At 46.8% G+C, this 16,562-nt stretch overlaps 1 protein-coding gene across 1 annotated transcript in view; it reads left to right on the top strand.

Annotated features, from left to right (window-relative positions):
* Nucleotides 1-15,258, top strand: part of PDLIM4 (PDZ and LIM domain 4) — a 146,149-nt gene extending 130,891 nt beyond the window's left edge. Inside the window, exons 4-7 of the mRNA XM_038772833.1 lie at nt 134-303; nt 4,699-4,856; nt 12,473-12,593; nt 14,712-15,258. Of these exons, the coding sequence (XP_038628761.1) occupies nt 134-303; nt 4,699-4,856; nt 12,473-12,593; nt 14,712-14,916 (654 nt within the window). The 3' untranslated portion in view covers nt 14,917-15,258. The remainder of the gene's footprint in view (nt 1-133; nt 304-4,698; nt 4,857-12,472; nt 12,594-14,711) is intronic.
* Nucleotides 15,259-16,562: the final 1,304 nt, after the last annotated feature.

Below are 16,562 nucleotides of genomic sequence, written 5' to 3'. Positions count from 1 at the left end.
AATGGAAAGATTCAGCTGCAGTCTGGGTGGGTGACAGCCTCCAGACTCTTTTTCCTGGCCTGCCACCTCTCTCCATCCAAGCAACACCTGCAACCTCACCATCTCCCTCTCGGTCTCTCCCTCCTTCCTCTAGGACAAAGGGCCCGCTCTCAGCCGGAGGTCATCGGCTGGAGGAAGCCCCACAGAAGGCAGGCTGGGTTTGGCTGTCCAACACAACACACCCACAAGGCTCTATGCCCACAACAACGGGGAGACCAGTCTGCAGGCCCAGATGAACGCCCTCCACATGAGCCCTCCACACAGGTAGGATATCGAACAACTGCCACCAGCAGAGATTCCATGTGTCCAGATCCAGTAGCTGAGGTACACACCAGGTACCCAGAAGGTTGGCACAGAGCTGGTAGAAAGAGCCTGATGGGCCAACTTGGGCAGATCCTTCAAGATTCACCCACCACAGAACTCCCCCAACCGATTCCACTGGTGCCTCACCTTGATTACTTTCCAAAGTGCCTTCACGTGGCTTAGTGGCAAGAGCATGGGCTTGGGAGTCAGAGGTTTTGGGTTCTAATTCTGGCTCTGCCACTGATCAGCTGTGTGACTTTGGGCAAGCCACTTAACTTATCTGTGCCTCAGTTACCGCATCTGTAAAATAGGGATGAAGACTGTGAGGCCCACATGGGACAAACTGATTACCTTGTATCTACCCCAGCACTTAGACCAGTGCTTGGCACATAGTAAGTGCTTAACAAATACCATCATTATTATTATTATCATTTTGTCCTGACAGCATTCTCAGGGGAGGGGGAGGGTATTTTAATCTTCATTTCACAGATAAGCAAACTGAGGCCCCGAGAAGTTAAGCTGCTCACCCATGTTTACACAACAGGCCAGAGACGGAGATGGACCAGTGATTTCTTCTCTCAGTGTCTTAATTTTCTTAGGTGTGGAGCTTTCCTCCATTCTGAGGTAAAGAAAGTCAATCAATCAATCAATCAATGGTATTTATTAAGCATTTACTGCATGCAGAACACTATACTAAGCGCATGGGAAACAATAGAGTTGGGAGTCACTGTTCCCAGCCCACAAGGAGCTTACAGTCTAGTGGAAGAAAATGTCTTTCCCTTGAGGTGGGAGAGAGCCCCCTCAATTCATCAAAGCCTTGTCTGACTCATATCGTCACCCCAGAAAAGTCTCCCCCTTCTCATTTTGAGGCAAAGCTACTTCTCACCCGGAAGCTGGGAAGGAGGGTACAGATAGGCAGGTGGGCAGGAAACCTGGTAGCACTTTCTCTTAGTACCCACTGTATGCAGAGACTTAATAACGACTATGGTATTTGTTAAGTGCTTTCTATATGCCAAGCACTGTACTAAGCTCTGGGGTAGATACAAGCTAATCAGGTCCCAAGTGCGGTTCACAGGCTAAGTAGGAAGGAAAACAAGTATTGATTCCCTATTTTACAGATGAGGGAACTGAGATACAGAGAATAATAATAATAATGCTATTTGTTAAGCAGTTACTATGTGGCAGGTACTTTACTAAGTTCTGGGGTGGATACAAGCAAATGGGGTTGGATACAATCCCTGTCCCATGTGGGGCTCACAGCCTCAATTGTCATTTTGCAGATAACTGAGGCAAAGAGAAGTTAAGTCACTTGCCCAAGGTCACAGCGGAAGTGAAATGACATGCTCAAGGTCATTCAGCAGGAAAATGGTGGAGCCTGGATTAGAACCCAGGTTCTCTGACATTCAGGCTATGCTGCTTGCCCAGAAACTTGTCCCTGATTGTTTGGCAGTGCCCTTGAGGGCAATGGGTTTTTTAGTGGCTTCTTCATTTCTCCCTCCAAAGGCTACCTTCTGGCTCTGCTTGCCACACAATTCACCAGGCTCACTTCTAGTCAATCAATCAATTGTATTTATTGAGCACCTACTATGTGCAGAGTACCACTAAGTGCTTGAGAGAGTACAGTATAAGAGAGTAGTAGACACGTTCCTTGCCCATAACGAGGCTTCTCCACAACATTTCCATCATGAGGGGAGAAGCAGGGAGAGAATGACCTCTGCTCTCCATCCCCATGCAGGGCTGATATTTATTCATTCAATCATATTTACTGAGTGCTTACTGTGTGCAAAGCACTGTACTAAATGCTTGAGAGTACACCGTTACAATAAACGAGACATTCCCTTCCCACGACGAGCTTACAGTCTAGATATATCCTTCCACCAGGAGCCTGGAAGGACATTTCAAATAGTACCAGGGGGAAATAATGCCAAAGAAGCACCCTGCCCACAGGGTCACTGGAGAGTCGTGCCCTCCCCTTGTCCTTCACTAGGCAAGTCCCTCCTTTCCCCAATATGGAAACTGAAAGGGAGTGGGGAGGTCAAGGAGCAGGCCTGGATCCTGGTTCAAGAATCACAGCTGCGGCCTTGCTTAGGAAGGGGAGCCAAGCAGAAGGCACCTTGTTTGGTAGTGAAAAATTCAGGCTGCTTGTCAGGAAACCAATCCCAGAGGTTTCCTCCAGGAGCCCCAGCTCTGGTCTGATTCCAGATGGCAAAGGCCCACATGCCTCTTCAGTCCCCTCTCCATGCTTGGCAAGGGAATCACCATCTCCAGGTCTTTGAGAAGTTGGGTTTTAGGTCATCAGGGTGGGGGAGAGGTCAGCATTCAGCCACTTACCTTCCTCCCCTGCATCTTGTTCACGATCCTAAAATGGTATTTATTAAAGGTATTTAATAAGCACTCACTATAGGCCAAAACTCGCACTGGGGTAAATCAAAGATAATCAGGGCAGGTGCTATCCCTGTCCTTCACAGTGCTCTAAGTCAAGAGGTAGGGGAGAGAAGGTTATCTTATCTTCATTTTATAGTGCAGCTCAGAGACCCTAAGTGACTTGGTTCAAGTCATAGAGCAGGCCAGTTGGCAGAGCTGGGATTAGAACCTGGTCTTTCGAATCACAGTTCCGTGCTCCATCCACTAAGCCACCCTGATGTCCTTGGTCTTTTTTGCATATGGTATGAACCATACAGAGGATGAGGGCTTCTAACTATGGACAGGCTATCCTCACTGCCTTGGACTGTGAGTGGTCTATATCTGAAGCAAACCTAACTGGTTTCCCCGCTGTCATCTACTTCCTTACATTAGCTAGGCATCCCAGTATCAGAAGTATAATTCATTGGCAGAAGAGGAATGAACTGGTTTCCTCTGTTCTGCAGCCTCCTTCTCCTCCCCATCTATCAATTCATCATTCATCCTCCATCCATCTAGGCCTGAGTTTCTGCAGCCTAGGAAAAGTGCTCCCTGCTCTTAGAAATCAGTCTCATACTGGTACAGTGCTCAGCTCAGAGTAAGCACTCAATATATCCTACTGATTGATTGATACACTGAGGCCTGCAAGAAGGCGGGATTTCACTAGCCCACTATTAGGGGATCAGGGAACATCGCCCTGCCAATGGAGAGTTATCTGGACTTGGAGCAGTACATCAGCGAGGACATTGCTTGTGACCGTGCGCTCAGGGTTGGCATGAGTGAGCACTGCAGCCCAGGGTATCCTCAGCACAGGGCTGGGCCAGAACACAGGATGCAGCATGGTGTAGTGGATGGAGCATGGAAATGGGAGTCAGAAGGTCATGGGTTCTAAGCCCGGCTCCACCACTTGTCCTCTGGGTGGCCCTGGGCGCAAGTCACTTCCCTTCTTTGTGCCTCAGTTGCCTCATCTGTAAAATGGAGGTTGAGGCTGTGAGCACCATGTGGGACAGGGACTGTGTCCAACCCCGATTTGCTTGTATCCACCGTAGTGCTTAGTACAGTGCTGGGCAAATAGTAAATGCTTAACAAATACCATAATAATAACAATAATAATGTTAACATAAGCCCTACGCCTGAGAAGACCAGGATGTGAGACTGCCTGGGTCAGCCCTCATTGGCCCTTACTGGACTCCTAGAAGCAGCGGCTGTTCCTGCCTCAAACCTGTTTGTTCATTCATTCATTCAAATTTATTGAGCACTTATTGTGTGCGCAGAGCACTTGGGAGAGTACAATGTAGCAATCAACAGACAATTTCCCTGCCCCCGGAGAGCTTTCAGTCTAGAGGGAGAGACAGACATTAATATAGATGTATAAATTACAGATATGTCCATAAGCGCTGTGGGGCTGGGAGGGAGGATTAATAAAGGGAGTGGAAGAAGAGGAAAGGAGGGCTTATTCAGGGAAGGCCTCTTGGAAGAGATGTGCCTTCAATAGAGCTTTGAAAGTGGGGAGAGTAATTGTCTGTCAGATTTGAGGAGAGAGAGTGCTCCAGACCAAAGGCAGGACGTGGGCAAAGGATTGGCACTATGGCCCTGTAGATAGAGCCTGGACCTGGGCGTCAGAAGGACCTGGGTTCTAATCCTGGCTCTACCACTTGCCCGCTGGGTGAACTTGGGCAAGTCACTTCATTTCTCTGGGCCTCAGTTACATCATCTGTAAAATGGAGATTAAGACTGTGAGCACCATTGGAAGCATGTACGGTGTCCAACCTGATCAGCTCCCATCTATCCCAGTGCTTAGAACAGTGTCTGGCACATAGTACATGCTTAACAAATACCATATTAAAAAAATAAAAATGTCTCAGGGCCTATCACTTGTCACTGGGGGCCAGGGAGGGAGGGCAGAACAGCTCTGTGACTCCAGCCCCCAAGGTACCTCCCTGTGCTTTGTTGCAGCACCGAATCCTTGAGGTCCCTCCCAAGGAACAGGAATGGCATCGATGTGGAGTCAGATGTCTACAAGATGCTCCAGGATCCTGGCGAGCCCGCTCCAGCACCCAAGCAGTCTGGCTCCTTCAGATATCTGCAGGGCATGCTGGAGGCCGGAGAGAACGGTAGGGCCAGCCAGCTGAGACCACTTCTGCCCTGACAAGCTTTCAGCTCCCATCTCCCTCCCTCCCACCCACCCACCCCGCTTTCCGCTCAAAGACAAATCATCTCATTTCATCAGGCAATGTACTTTTGTTGTTTCCTCAGCCTTCCTCCTGCTCCATCTACTTGGAAAACATTTCCAGTTGGCCTGTTGCCCCTATTAGGTTGTCAGCCCCAAGGTGGCAGGGATCCTGTCTTTTGCTTCTGGTGTACTGCCCTGAACATTTAGCATAGCACTTTGCCTACCTTAGTAATAGTAGTAATAATAGTAACAGTATAGCAAAGTACTAGTGGTAATAGTAGTAGTAGTAGAAGGAATAGCAGTAATAGTAATAATAATTGTGGTATTTGTTAAGTGTTTACTATATGCCAGACACTGTACGAAGTCCTGTGGTGGATACAACCAAATCGGGTTGGGCACAGCCCCTGTGAAAAGAGCACGGTCTTGGGAGTCAGAGGTCATGTGTCCTAATCCCAGCTCCACCACTTATCAGCTGTGGCACCTGATTTCTCTGTGCCTCTGTTACCCCGTCTGTAAAATGGGGATTAAGACTGCGAACCCCATGTGGGACAACCTGATTACCTTGTATTTACCCCAGTACTTAGAACAGTGCTTGACACATAGGAAGCACTTAAAAATACCATCATTATTAATATTATTATTATTGTGAGGCTTACAATAGAAGTAATAGTATCAGTAGTAGAAGGAATAGAGGTGATAGTGGTAGTGGTAATAGAAGTAGTAGTGGTAGTAGTGTGATTTTACAGTACTTGGTACACAGTAAGTGCTCAGTAAATACAATTGATTGTTAGTAGTGAAAATAGAGATAGTAGTAGTCAAAATAATATTGGAAACAGTAATTGTAGTAATTTTTGTAATAGTAATAATAGTAGTAATAGTACTACGCTCCCCACCCCATCGCCCCGACTCCCTTCCTCTGCTCTACCTCCCACCACCCCACAGCACTTGTACATATTTATTACAATTTATTACATATGTATAATTTATTACATATGTACATATTTATTATTCTATTTATTGTATTAATTATGTGCATATATTTATAATTCTATTTATTTATATTGATGTTATTGATGCCTGTTTACATGTACCTGTTTTGTTTTGTTGTCTGTCTCCCCCCTTCTAGACTGTGAGCCCATTGTTGGGTAGGGATTGTCTCTGTTGCTGACTTGTACTTTCCAAGCACTTAGTACAGTGCTCTGCACACAGTAAGTGTTCAATAAATATGATTGAATGAATGAATAGTAGTAGTAGATGTAATAGTAGTAATTAATCAATCAATGGTATTTGTTGAGCACTTACTGTGCAGAGCACTGTACTAAGTACTTGGGAGAGTACAACACAACAGAGTTGGTAGTATCGTAGGAATAATAGTAATAGTAGTAGACAAGAGGTAATGGTAGTAACTTATTAGGGGCAGAGAATGTGTCTGCTAATTCTATTGTACTCTCCCAAGTGCTTAGTTCAGTGATCTGCACATAGTAAGTACTCAATTAATGCCACTGATTGATAGTGGTAATAATAGTGGTAGTAGTAGTAGAAGAAGGAATAGAGGTGATAGTAGCAGTGCTGAAGATACATTTGAGATGACCTTGTTTGAACCTAGAGTTACTTCTTAGTAGTGAGTGTCATACTTTGGCAGAAACATTGACTGCACTGCACAAGTCTCCGGACCACCTGACCCCTGAGGGAAGCTGAGCTGCTTCATCCCAGAACTGCCCTTGCCCTTGCTTTTTGTCACCTGCTGATTTTGTGCAAGTCGGACTGGGTTTCTCACTAATTCAGATAATAATCATGGTAATTAATTAAACACAAGCAGATGCAAGATAATCAGATTGGACTTAGTTTGGGTCCCATGTGGAGCTCATAGACTAAGAGGTAGGGAGGGTAGAGACCTTATCCCTCTTTTAGAGATGCGGAATTGGAGGCCCAGAGAGGTTAAGCGACTTATCCAAGGGCACACGTCGTGGCTAGAGACTCCCAACTCCATGCTCTTTCCACTAGGCCACACTTTCTCCCTGTGCCTCTCAGGAGTGAAAATAGCAGGTCTCGGAAAGGGAAGTCAGGCCCCACTTTCTTCCCAATGTGGTCCCAACAGCCTGGCTCTTTGGACCCTGAGATGATCCTAATAGATGCCCAGACCCACAGCTCCCAACTCAGTGTGCGTCATGAATGATGGCCTAAGAAATAACCGATCCCATTTATGGAAACTTGTGGAAACTTCTCCCAGTCAATCAACCAGTGGTATTTATTGAGCATTTTCTGTGTTCTAAGAGTTTGGGAGAGTACAATACAATAGAGTTGATAGACGTGATCCCTGCCAGAAATAATTTACAGCCTACAGGAGGAGAACGGGGGAGATGGACATTGAAATAAATGGCAGAGGGGGATATAGTAACAAACTGCCTAAGGAGTACACAGCCAAGAGCATAGGCAGCACAGAGGGGAGGACAGGTAGGGGAATGAGTGCTCAGTCAGGGAAGGCCTCTTGGAGGAGATGTGATTTTAAGAGGGCCCTGGATTAGTACCTGGGGGCTAGTTCAGGAAGTGCACATCTCTAATAATAATAACAGTAATAATAATAGTTGTGGTAGTTGTTCAGTGCTTACTGCATGTCAAACACTGCACTAGCACTGAGCAGACATAAGATAATCAGATTGGGCATGGTCCTTGTCCCTCAAGGAACTTACAGTTTAGGAATTTACAGTTTTAGGGGGAGAAAATACAAGTATTAAATCCTTATTTTACAGACGAGGAAGCTGGGGAACAAAGGAGTTAAATGACTTGTCCAAGGTCACACAGCAGGCAAGTAGCAGAGCCAGGCTGAGAAACTAGGTCCTCTGACTCTCTGACCTGTGCTCTTTTCACTAGACCATGCTTCTTCTGGGAGATTCATGGAAGGAGGCAGCATGTCTACTGGAGAGAGCACAGGACTGGAAGTTAGAGCCCAGGGCTCCATCCCTCATACTGTGGCACAGCCTCAGGCCAATCACTAAACTTCTCCGGGCCACTGGATTCCTCATCTCTGTAATAGGGATAAGATCCCAGCTCTCCCTAACCTCTTAGATTGGGAGCTCCACAAGAGACAGGGAACAGGTTTGAGCTCACCATTTTGCTCCAGGTTTAGCACAGCTCTTAGGGTATAATAAGGCACCCCTCTGGCTTGGCCAGGCCTCAGAGACACTCAGCAAAAGCTTTCTTATCAGATCAGGCTCTTCCTAGGTCTCTGAGCAGCCTGGGTCCCAATGGAGACCCTACTCCCTTTACTTCATCTGCCCAAATGAGGAAATAACAGTGAGGTTAATTTTGCTTTATCTGAGAGTGGCAAGATAATAGCATTGCAGTTTCATACTGCTGTTCCGCCTCCGGTTTCATAAACTTCAGTGGTGCTCCTTTTATGTGAGGGCCTGGATTGCACTGTAGAGATAAAGAGTCCTCCAAGTTTGACGCACATAGAATTTTTAAAGGCACATCTGGGTGGTCCTATCCTCCAGCAGTGTTTGAAATAAAACAATCCCAAATAGGGCCTGCTGACCCATTCCGGTCTAGGGGGAATTTTTTTTTAATGGTGTTTGTTAAGGGCTTACTATGTGCCAGTCACTGTACTAAGCACAGGGGTCTACAAGTTAATCAGGCTGGCCACAGTCCGTGTCCCAGATAGGGCTCACAGATTTAATCCCCATTTTACAGATGAGGTAGCTCAGGCCCAGAGAAGTTAAATGACTTGCCTAAGGTCACGTAGCAGACAAGTGGAGAAGCTGGGATTAGAACTCAGGTTCTTCTGACTCCCAGGCCTGTGCTCTACCCACTGGGCCATGCTGGATTCTCAGCATTCAGCAGTTGGGCAGAAGTACGGAACGTAGACAAATAGGATTGTGAGTATGTAGAGAAGCAATGTAGCCTAGTTTAAAGAGCACAGGCCTGGGGGATCAGAGGACCTGGGTTCTAATCCTGGCCCTGCCATATGCCTACTGTGTGACCTTGGGCATGCCACTTCACTTTTCTGGGCCCTGTTATCCCTCCTATTTAGAATGTGAGCCCATGTGGGACAGGGACTGCACCCAACCTGATTAACTCGTATCTATCCCAGCACTTAGAACAGTGCTTGACACATAGTACATAATTATTATTATTATCGTTATTATTATTATTATTGGGATGTGTTCCCAAGGGTGGGCTCAGGAAACATGATGAAGATCATGGCCCTCTCTCTGTCACCCGTGTTCCCCTGATAAGAGGGTAGACAGCCCGCCTTCCCAGCTAGCAGCCCCACCTTCCTGTTCCAAGGCACTGAGGCACTGGACTATCAGGTGAGAGAGGAAGTGGCAGTGGGTTGGCTGGAGGAGAGTTAGAGCTAAATCTCCCTGCATAAGGGCTCCATGGACAGGGAAGGTGCCAGAGGCAAGTCAGGAGGATCAGACCACTTTCTTTCTTTAGGCTAAACGAGGAGCAGCTGGGCCTACTGGCCAAGGAATGATCGATCAGTCAAAAGCTAACCTTTGAGAGCTTTTCCTCTGTCTCCCCTCACAGAGAGGGCCAGTCCAGAGCTCTGTCTCCTGGGTCCTGATGACTCTCCAAGAAAGAAAAGGCAACTGGGTGGGAGAAGAACCCACCATTTGTCTGCTGTGTGACCTTGTGCAAGTCTCTTCGCTCTCTGTGCCTCAGTTACCTCACCTGTAAAATGGGGATTGAGACTGTGAGCCCCATGTAGGACAGGGACTGTGTCCAACACGATTTATGTGTTTCCACCCAAACACTTAGTACAGTGCCTGACCCATAGTAAGCAGTAAACAAATACTATTATTATTATTATTATTATTATTATTATTATTATAAGTGAGTCCTCCATCTCTCCTGGGCAACTAGGATACCAAGCAAACCTCCATGAGTTATCCTTTTCCTTATCCTTATCCTTATTTGAGGAGGAGAGCCAGGGAGAGAGGGAAGGGTGGGTGAAGGGGTTGGGGTTACGAGTCTGCCCATTTGAAGCCAAAATGCAGCTTTCCATTCTTTATGAGCGAGGGGATGGGAGGGAAGAGCTTTCTTACTGGAAGGGAAGGTCTAGAAAAGCCACGTTTCCTGGGAACCTGGGGCTTTGCCTCCAGATAACACCCCCTCCACCCCGCCCCAGGAGGTGGAGGTAGCTTTGTCTCCAGGGGGCCCACGTAGAACTAATTTCATGAGAAATTTCCAAATCTAATGTGGAGAGAGGGAGAGAGAGCCTCCCTGGCTCAGTTTCCCCACTACTGGGCTCTGAAGGAAACTCCAGCAGTCAAGTCAGGAAAGCAGAAAGCTTGGAACATGCTGTTTTACTTTAACTTAGAGTTGATGAACATGTTCTTCCTTCTCTTCCCAACTCGTGACAGGTACCATTAAACACATCTCCGGGGAGAAAAATGCATTTGCTTTACTTTTTGTCCCATTAAAAGGTCTTAATCTTTTTCTCTTAGTGCTTTCTAGATTTATAGCTCACTCAGGCAAGTAAAGGCTCGCTGTTTATGTCATCCTGGGGCATCAGCGGGGAGGGAAAGATAAAAATCTGCATCTCCCATTTTGGACAAGCCATCCAGTCACCTGGCTTCCGTCTCCCTCTGAAGCCCCAGGGCTGTCTCCCCAAGGGGTAGGGGAGGGAGGGGCTCATAAGGTAGGAGGGAGGTGCAATGACTGAGCTACACCCGTTGAGAGCATGTGTTCCCCACTCCAGGCTTATAGCGCAGGTCATTGCACCCAATGAGAGATCAATATATGCCTTTACTATGACTTCTGCTGGGATCATGACTTTCTCTCTGTGCCTGTGCCATTTCTCTAAGGTCACCCACCCAAAGAATTGGTGGTATTTATTGAGTGCTTACTGTGTGCAGAGAGTACAATGTAACAGAGTTGGTAGACACATTCCCTGCTCACAGTGAGATTGCAGTCTAGAAGGGGAGAAGAAGGAGCTGGGAGGATTGAGAAGGGATTAGTCTAGTTTCTACCAGTCCAGGGTTCTCCATCCCAGCCCCAGGGACTCCTGGTGTCCTGAGGGTAACAAACAGCTTCTTTCTCAGGCTAAACCCTATTGCAAATAAGGTATTTAGGAGGAGGACCGTGAAAATCTTTCTCTGTCCTGAACTTCTCTCCATACCCTGGCTCACACCATTCTCTTGGCCTGGAATTCTCTCATTCATTCAATTGTGTTTATTGAGGGCTTACTAGGTGCAAAGCACTGTACTAAGCTTAATCTGCCCTCCCACTATTCTCCCCGTGTTTGAAGCCCTCCTGAAATTTTGCCAGCTCTAATAAACTTCCCCTGATTAATTCACAGCATCCCACATCACATCCACCCAACAGCCACCCTCTAACACCTCCATTATTTGTCTATATTCATCCTCAGTGTATGTCTGGGTGTGTTCCATTGTACAGTTCATTATGAATTTTGATGTCTTGATCTGTAAACATTTTAAGGTCTGTTTCACCCTTTAAGAATAAGTTCCTTTCAAGCAGGGGACAGATCCTGTTAATTTTTTTAAATGGTACTTGTTAAGCACATACTATGTCCCAGACACTGAACTAAATAATGGGGTTGATACAAGATAATTAGGTTGTCCCTGTCCCACATGGGGTTCAGAGTCTAAATCAGAAAGAGAAGGATTTAATCCTCATTGTACAGATGAGTTAATAATAATAATTTTAATACTAAGTACTTATTATATTCCAAAAACTACACTAAACCCTGTGAAAGATACAAGATAATCATGTCACACATGGAGCTCACAGGGAGGAGAACAGGTATTGAATTCCCATTTTGCAGGTAAGAGAACTGAGCCACAGAAAAGTTAAATAACTTGCCCAAGGTCAAACAGCAGGCAAGCGGTGGAGATTAGATTATGTTATTTTCTAATCCTGGGTTCAGGATTAGAACCAAGATCCTTTAACTCCTAGGCCTGTGCTCTTTTCACTAGGCCACACTGCTTCCCTACATCCTTCTGCGGTACTTTCCCAATGCTTAGCACAGGATATTGCACCCAATGAGAGATCAAAATATGCCATTACTATGGCTTCTACTCCAAAAATCATGATTTTTCTCTGAAGCTTTGTGATAGCAGTACCTGTTCTTAGCCCCTTAATCCTTTTGTCATGTCAATCAGTTAGTTGTATTTATTGAGTGCTTACTGGTGTAGAACATTGTACTAAACACTTGGAAGAGTACAATACAATAGAACAGATTACCTGCCCACAGTGAGCTTCAGAGGGGGAGACAGACATTAACATACATAAATTAATTACAGAGATGTATATAAGTGCTGTGAGGCTAGGAAGGGGGATGAATAAAGGAAGCAAGTCAAGGTGATGCAGAAGGCAAAGGGAGAAGAAGAAAGCAGGGCTTAGTCAGGGAAGGCCTCTTGGAGGAGTTGTGCCTTCAAAGGCTTTAATTGTGGAGAGAGTTGGGTATGAGGAGAGAGGGCGTTCCAGGCCAGAGGCAGGTTATAGGCAAGAGGTTAGCGGCAGGTCAGACGAGATCATATTGACGAAACCATGGTCAACTTTCATCTTATATATCCGCTCTACTGTTGGCAGGTGAAAAGGCGGACCGGCCAGCCGGCCCCAGGAACCTAAAGTCTCCAGGCTCCAAGCTGGGAGGAGCCATGTCCAGCCTGCAGTTGCTCCCCGAGTGCACCAGATGTGGGAACGGGATCGTGTGAGTACCGACCACTCATTCATTCATTCAATCGTATTTATTGAGCGCTTACTTTGTGCAAAGCACTGTACTAAGTACTTGGGAAGTACAAGTTGGCAACATATAGAGACGGTTCCTACCCAACAGCTCACAGTCTAGAAGGTGGGCTCGCAGTCTAGAAGAAAAAAAAAATACATTTCCAATTTACAAAGTGAATCTTTACCATTTAATAAACACCATTTTCTAAGTGGCACTGGCCACTCCCCACCCAGATCCCAGTTCTCCCTGCCGCACACTGAAGCCGCACACTGAAGCCGAGCAGAAGCAGGGCAGTTTGACACATCAGCATTGCTTCTGCCCCATCTTCATCTAAGAGGCTCTTTGGGACCCCTATTGTTTGTGCCCTGGGGTGTGAAAGAAGAGGCAGATCAGATTTGCTTCTGGGGATGCAGATGGGTTTTATATCCATGGTGGTGCTGCTCTGGGTTTGAAAAAGCTGCCATGGTCGCTGAGATCAAGGCTGATGACTGACCCCCAAGATATCAGCTGGGTTGTCTCTCTTGCAACAGTGCAGGCATCTAGGTCCAGATACTCTTCCCAATGACCTAGAAGTGGCTCTTGTAGCCCAAAACACGCTGAAGTTGAGGAACTCGTCTCAGACTCTAGTCTGGGCCTTGCCAGGGTAGTTCAGCCCTGAGATGGCCCACTCGAGGATGACTTACTGCAGGGTTATTCAAATGGCCAGTAGCTTTGGATCATGTTGCCTGAATTGGTTGCCTGGTGGTCTGAGTTTGGGCCAGCAAACTCTCCCTGCTCCCACTACCTCCCCAAAGTCCCAGGAATTTGGTCAGTTTGAATGACTTGGAGGTTAAGGAACAGCTCCAGCTCTGTGTCAGGCTTAGACCCCTGGAACCCTCCCACGTGGGAATGGTTTCCAGGTATCATGCATGGGTTCCTGTTCCTTTCCTCCATTACCAACCCTCAAGCTGGTCTTATACATCCACCCCATCCAGTCAGCCCACTGGGAGCAGAGGGGAGGACTGAGCATTTGAGGAGGTAACTAAAGGCCGTTCCAAGAAATCACCAATTGCCTTTTTTTTTTTTTAATGATATTTGTTAAGTACTTAATAAGTACTAGGTACTGTTCTAAGGCCTGGGGTAGATACAAGCTAATCAGGTTGGACACAGTTCATGTCCCACACGAGGCTCACAGTCTTAAGCTCATTCATTCATTCATTCAATCAATTGTATTTATTGAGCGCTTACTGTGTGCAGAGCACTATACTAAGCGCTTGGGAAGTACAAGTTGGCAACATATAGAGGCGGTCCCTACCCAACAGCGGGCTCACAGTCTAGAAGGGGGAGACAGACAACAAAACAAAACATATTAACAAAATAAAATAAATAGAATAAATATATACAAATAAAATAAATAGAGTAATAAATACGTACAAACATATATACATATATACAGGTGCTGTGGAGAGGGGAAGGAGGTAAGGCGGGGGGATAGGGATAGGGAGAGGGAGGAGGGGGAGAGGGAGGAGAGGACTCAGTCTGGGAAGGCCTACTGGAGGAGGTGAGCTCTCAGGAGGGCTTTGAAGGGAGGAAGAGAGCTAGCTTGGCGGATGTGCAGAGGGAGGGCATTCCAGGCCAGGGGGATGACGTGGGCCAAGGGTCGATGGCGGGACAGGTGAGAACAAGGCACAGTGAGGAGATTAGTGGCAGAGGAGTGGAGGGTGTGGGCTGGGCTTTAGAAGGAGAGAAGGGAGGTGAGGTAGGAGGGGGCGAGGTGATGGAGAGCCTTGAAGCCGAGGGTGAGGAGTTTTTGCCTGATGCAAGCCCTCGTTGTGGGTTGGGGACATGTCTACCAACTCTTGTTACATTGTACTCTCCCAAGTGCTTAGTACAGTGCACTGCACATGGTAAGTGTTCAATAAGTACCATAACGATGATGGAAATTTAAAAATTAACTGAGGCACAGAGAAGTGAAATGACTTGCCCAAGGTGACACAGCAGATGAATGGCAGAGCCAGAATTAGAACCCAGGTCCTCAGGTTCCTAAGCTTTCCACTAGGTCATGCTGCTTTTCAAGACTTAGGCCTTATCCTCTCATTCTCTGTTTCCTCCACCTGCCAGCGGGACGATCGTCAAAGCCCGGGACAAACTCTACCACCCGGAATGTTTCATGTGCGATGACTGTGGCCTGAACCTGAAGCAGAGAGGCTACTTCTTCATTGAGGAGCGACTTTACTGCGAAACCCACGCCAAGGAGAGGGTCAAGCCCCCGGAAGGCTACGATGTGGTGGCCGTCTACCCGAACGCCAAAGTCGAACTGGTCTGAACCAGGAGTCCTGCTTCCCTGTCCCTTTTCTCTCTCCCTCCCCACTTCCCTCCCTTCAAGCCCTCCCCAAACCCACTCCCTTCCACAGGCTGAGCTTTTGCAGGTGACCAAAACCTCACAGTCACATGACATCTCCCTCCATACAATGGTTTGCCCTCCCAGATGGAGAGGGCTTGAGGCTGGAAGGGTCTGTATGGTTAACTCCCTTCTTATGCTCTTCAGTGCCTCGGTTATAGTCTTTGCTTTTGTTAACATTTCTGCCATGGCCTCATCCCAAATCTGTGTAAATATCTGAATAATTTTCTACCTTGTCTCAAATAAAACCAGTCTTCTTTATTTTTATTTCCCTTTGAGAGCATACAAGAGATATGTCCACGCTCAGACTGCTGAGGTAAAAGCTTTTTAAAGGGAACAAAGCCCTAGATTTATAAAGCAGTTTTTAAATACGTATATTTCCTGCTGGCCTTCACCAATGCAGACATGCCATAAACATTGCCTTGTGGCTTTTGGAGAGATAAAGATGGTTTCCACATGGTACTAATCGTCAAGACAAGTTCCAGAAACCCTAGAGCTCTGGAAGAGTTTCCTTTCTTTACTAAATCTGATAACAAGGAGAGAAAACTGTCTCAGGAAAGAAAAAAAATACCCAAAATGAAACCAAACCACGGCCAGGGTTCTCCTTTAATCATGGGGAAGTAGACTAGTTGATAGATGCTGAAACCTCCCCGCGTTCGGTTTAATTGGGTTCAAAGGGGTTTTATTTTATGCTGCTCTGGTTAATGGGGGTTGGGTAGGAGAGGTGGGTCAATGGTATGGTTTTAACTGGTCTGTGCTCTGTCCAGTATAGATTGGCACCAGACCCCTTTAAGGCATGTATGTTCATTCTCAACACCTAGCCTCCCGCAGCCAAGTTCTGTGGCTCAAACACGGTGCCCGCATTCACGAGGACCTGGGAGGGGAACTCGGTGGTTCTGGAGCAAGTTGAAGATTCGGGGGTCCTCACCCTGGAGAAGCACTCTATGTTTGCACTAACTCGACATAGCTTTGCATCTGGATCGTCACCTGCGTCTCTGAGTCTGGGATTCTCAGGTGCGTCTGTGTCCTCCCTGGCCAACTACCGAGTCCTTTCTCTCTGGCTCCACAGTTCCTTTTTCTCCCTCACATCTATCGTGGTCCATTCAACTCCTCATCTTGGAATGTCCCTCCTCCATTTTCCCTTAATTCAGGCCTGGGTTGAAGACATCCAAATCCATGCCTGGGGCACGTCCATCCCATAGCAAAGGAGTTTCAAAACCAAGGGAAACCGCATGACCTATTGGAGCAAGCACAGGCTGGGGAGTCAGAAAAGCCTGAGTTCTAATCCCTGCTCTGCCAATTGTTTGCTGTGTGACCTTGGGCAAGTCACTTAACTTTTCTGTGCCTCATTTTACTCAACTGCAAAATGGGGATACCTGTTCTCCTTCCTACTTAGATTGTGAGCCCCATGAGGGACAGGGATTGTGTCTGACCTAACCAGTTTGTATCTATCCCAGCACTTTGAACAGTGTTTGACACATAGTAAGCACTTAGCAAATGCCATGAAAAAAAAGATTCCACCAGCTTCCCAGCCTCTAGGAGAGAGAGGAAATCAACAGTGATGGCTGGCT

This window comes from Tachyglossus aculeatus, chromosome X1 (assembly GCF_015852505.1).
Source record: "Tachyglossus aculeatus isolate mTacAcu1 chromosome X1, mTacAcu1.pri, whole genome shotgun sequence".
NCBI classification, from domain to species: Eukaryota; Metazoa; Chordata; class Mammalia; order Monotremata; family Tachyglossidae; genus Tachyglossus; species Tachyglossus aculeatus.
The sequence above is the reverse complement of the archived record's forward strand: the minus strand, read 5'-3'. Positions and strand labels throughout refer to the sequence as shown.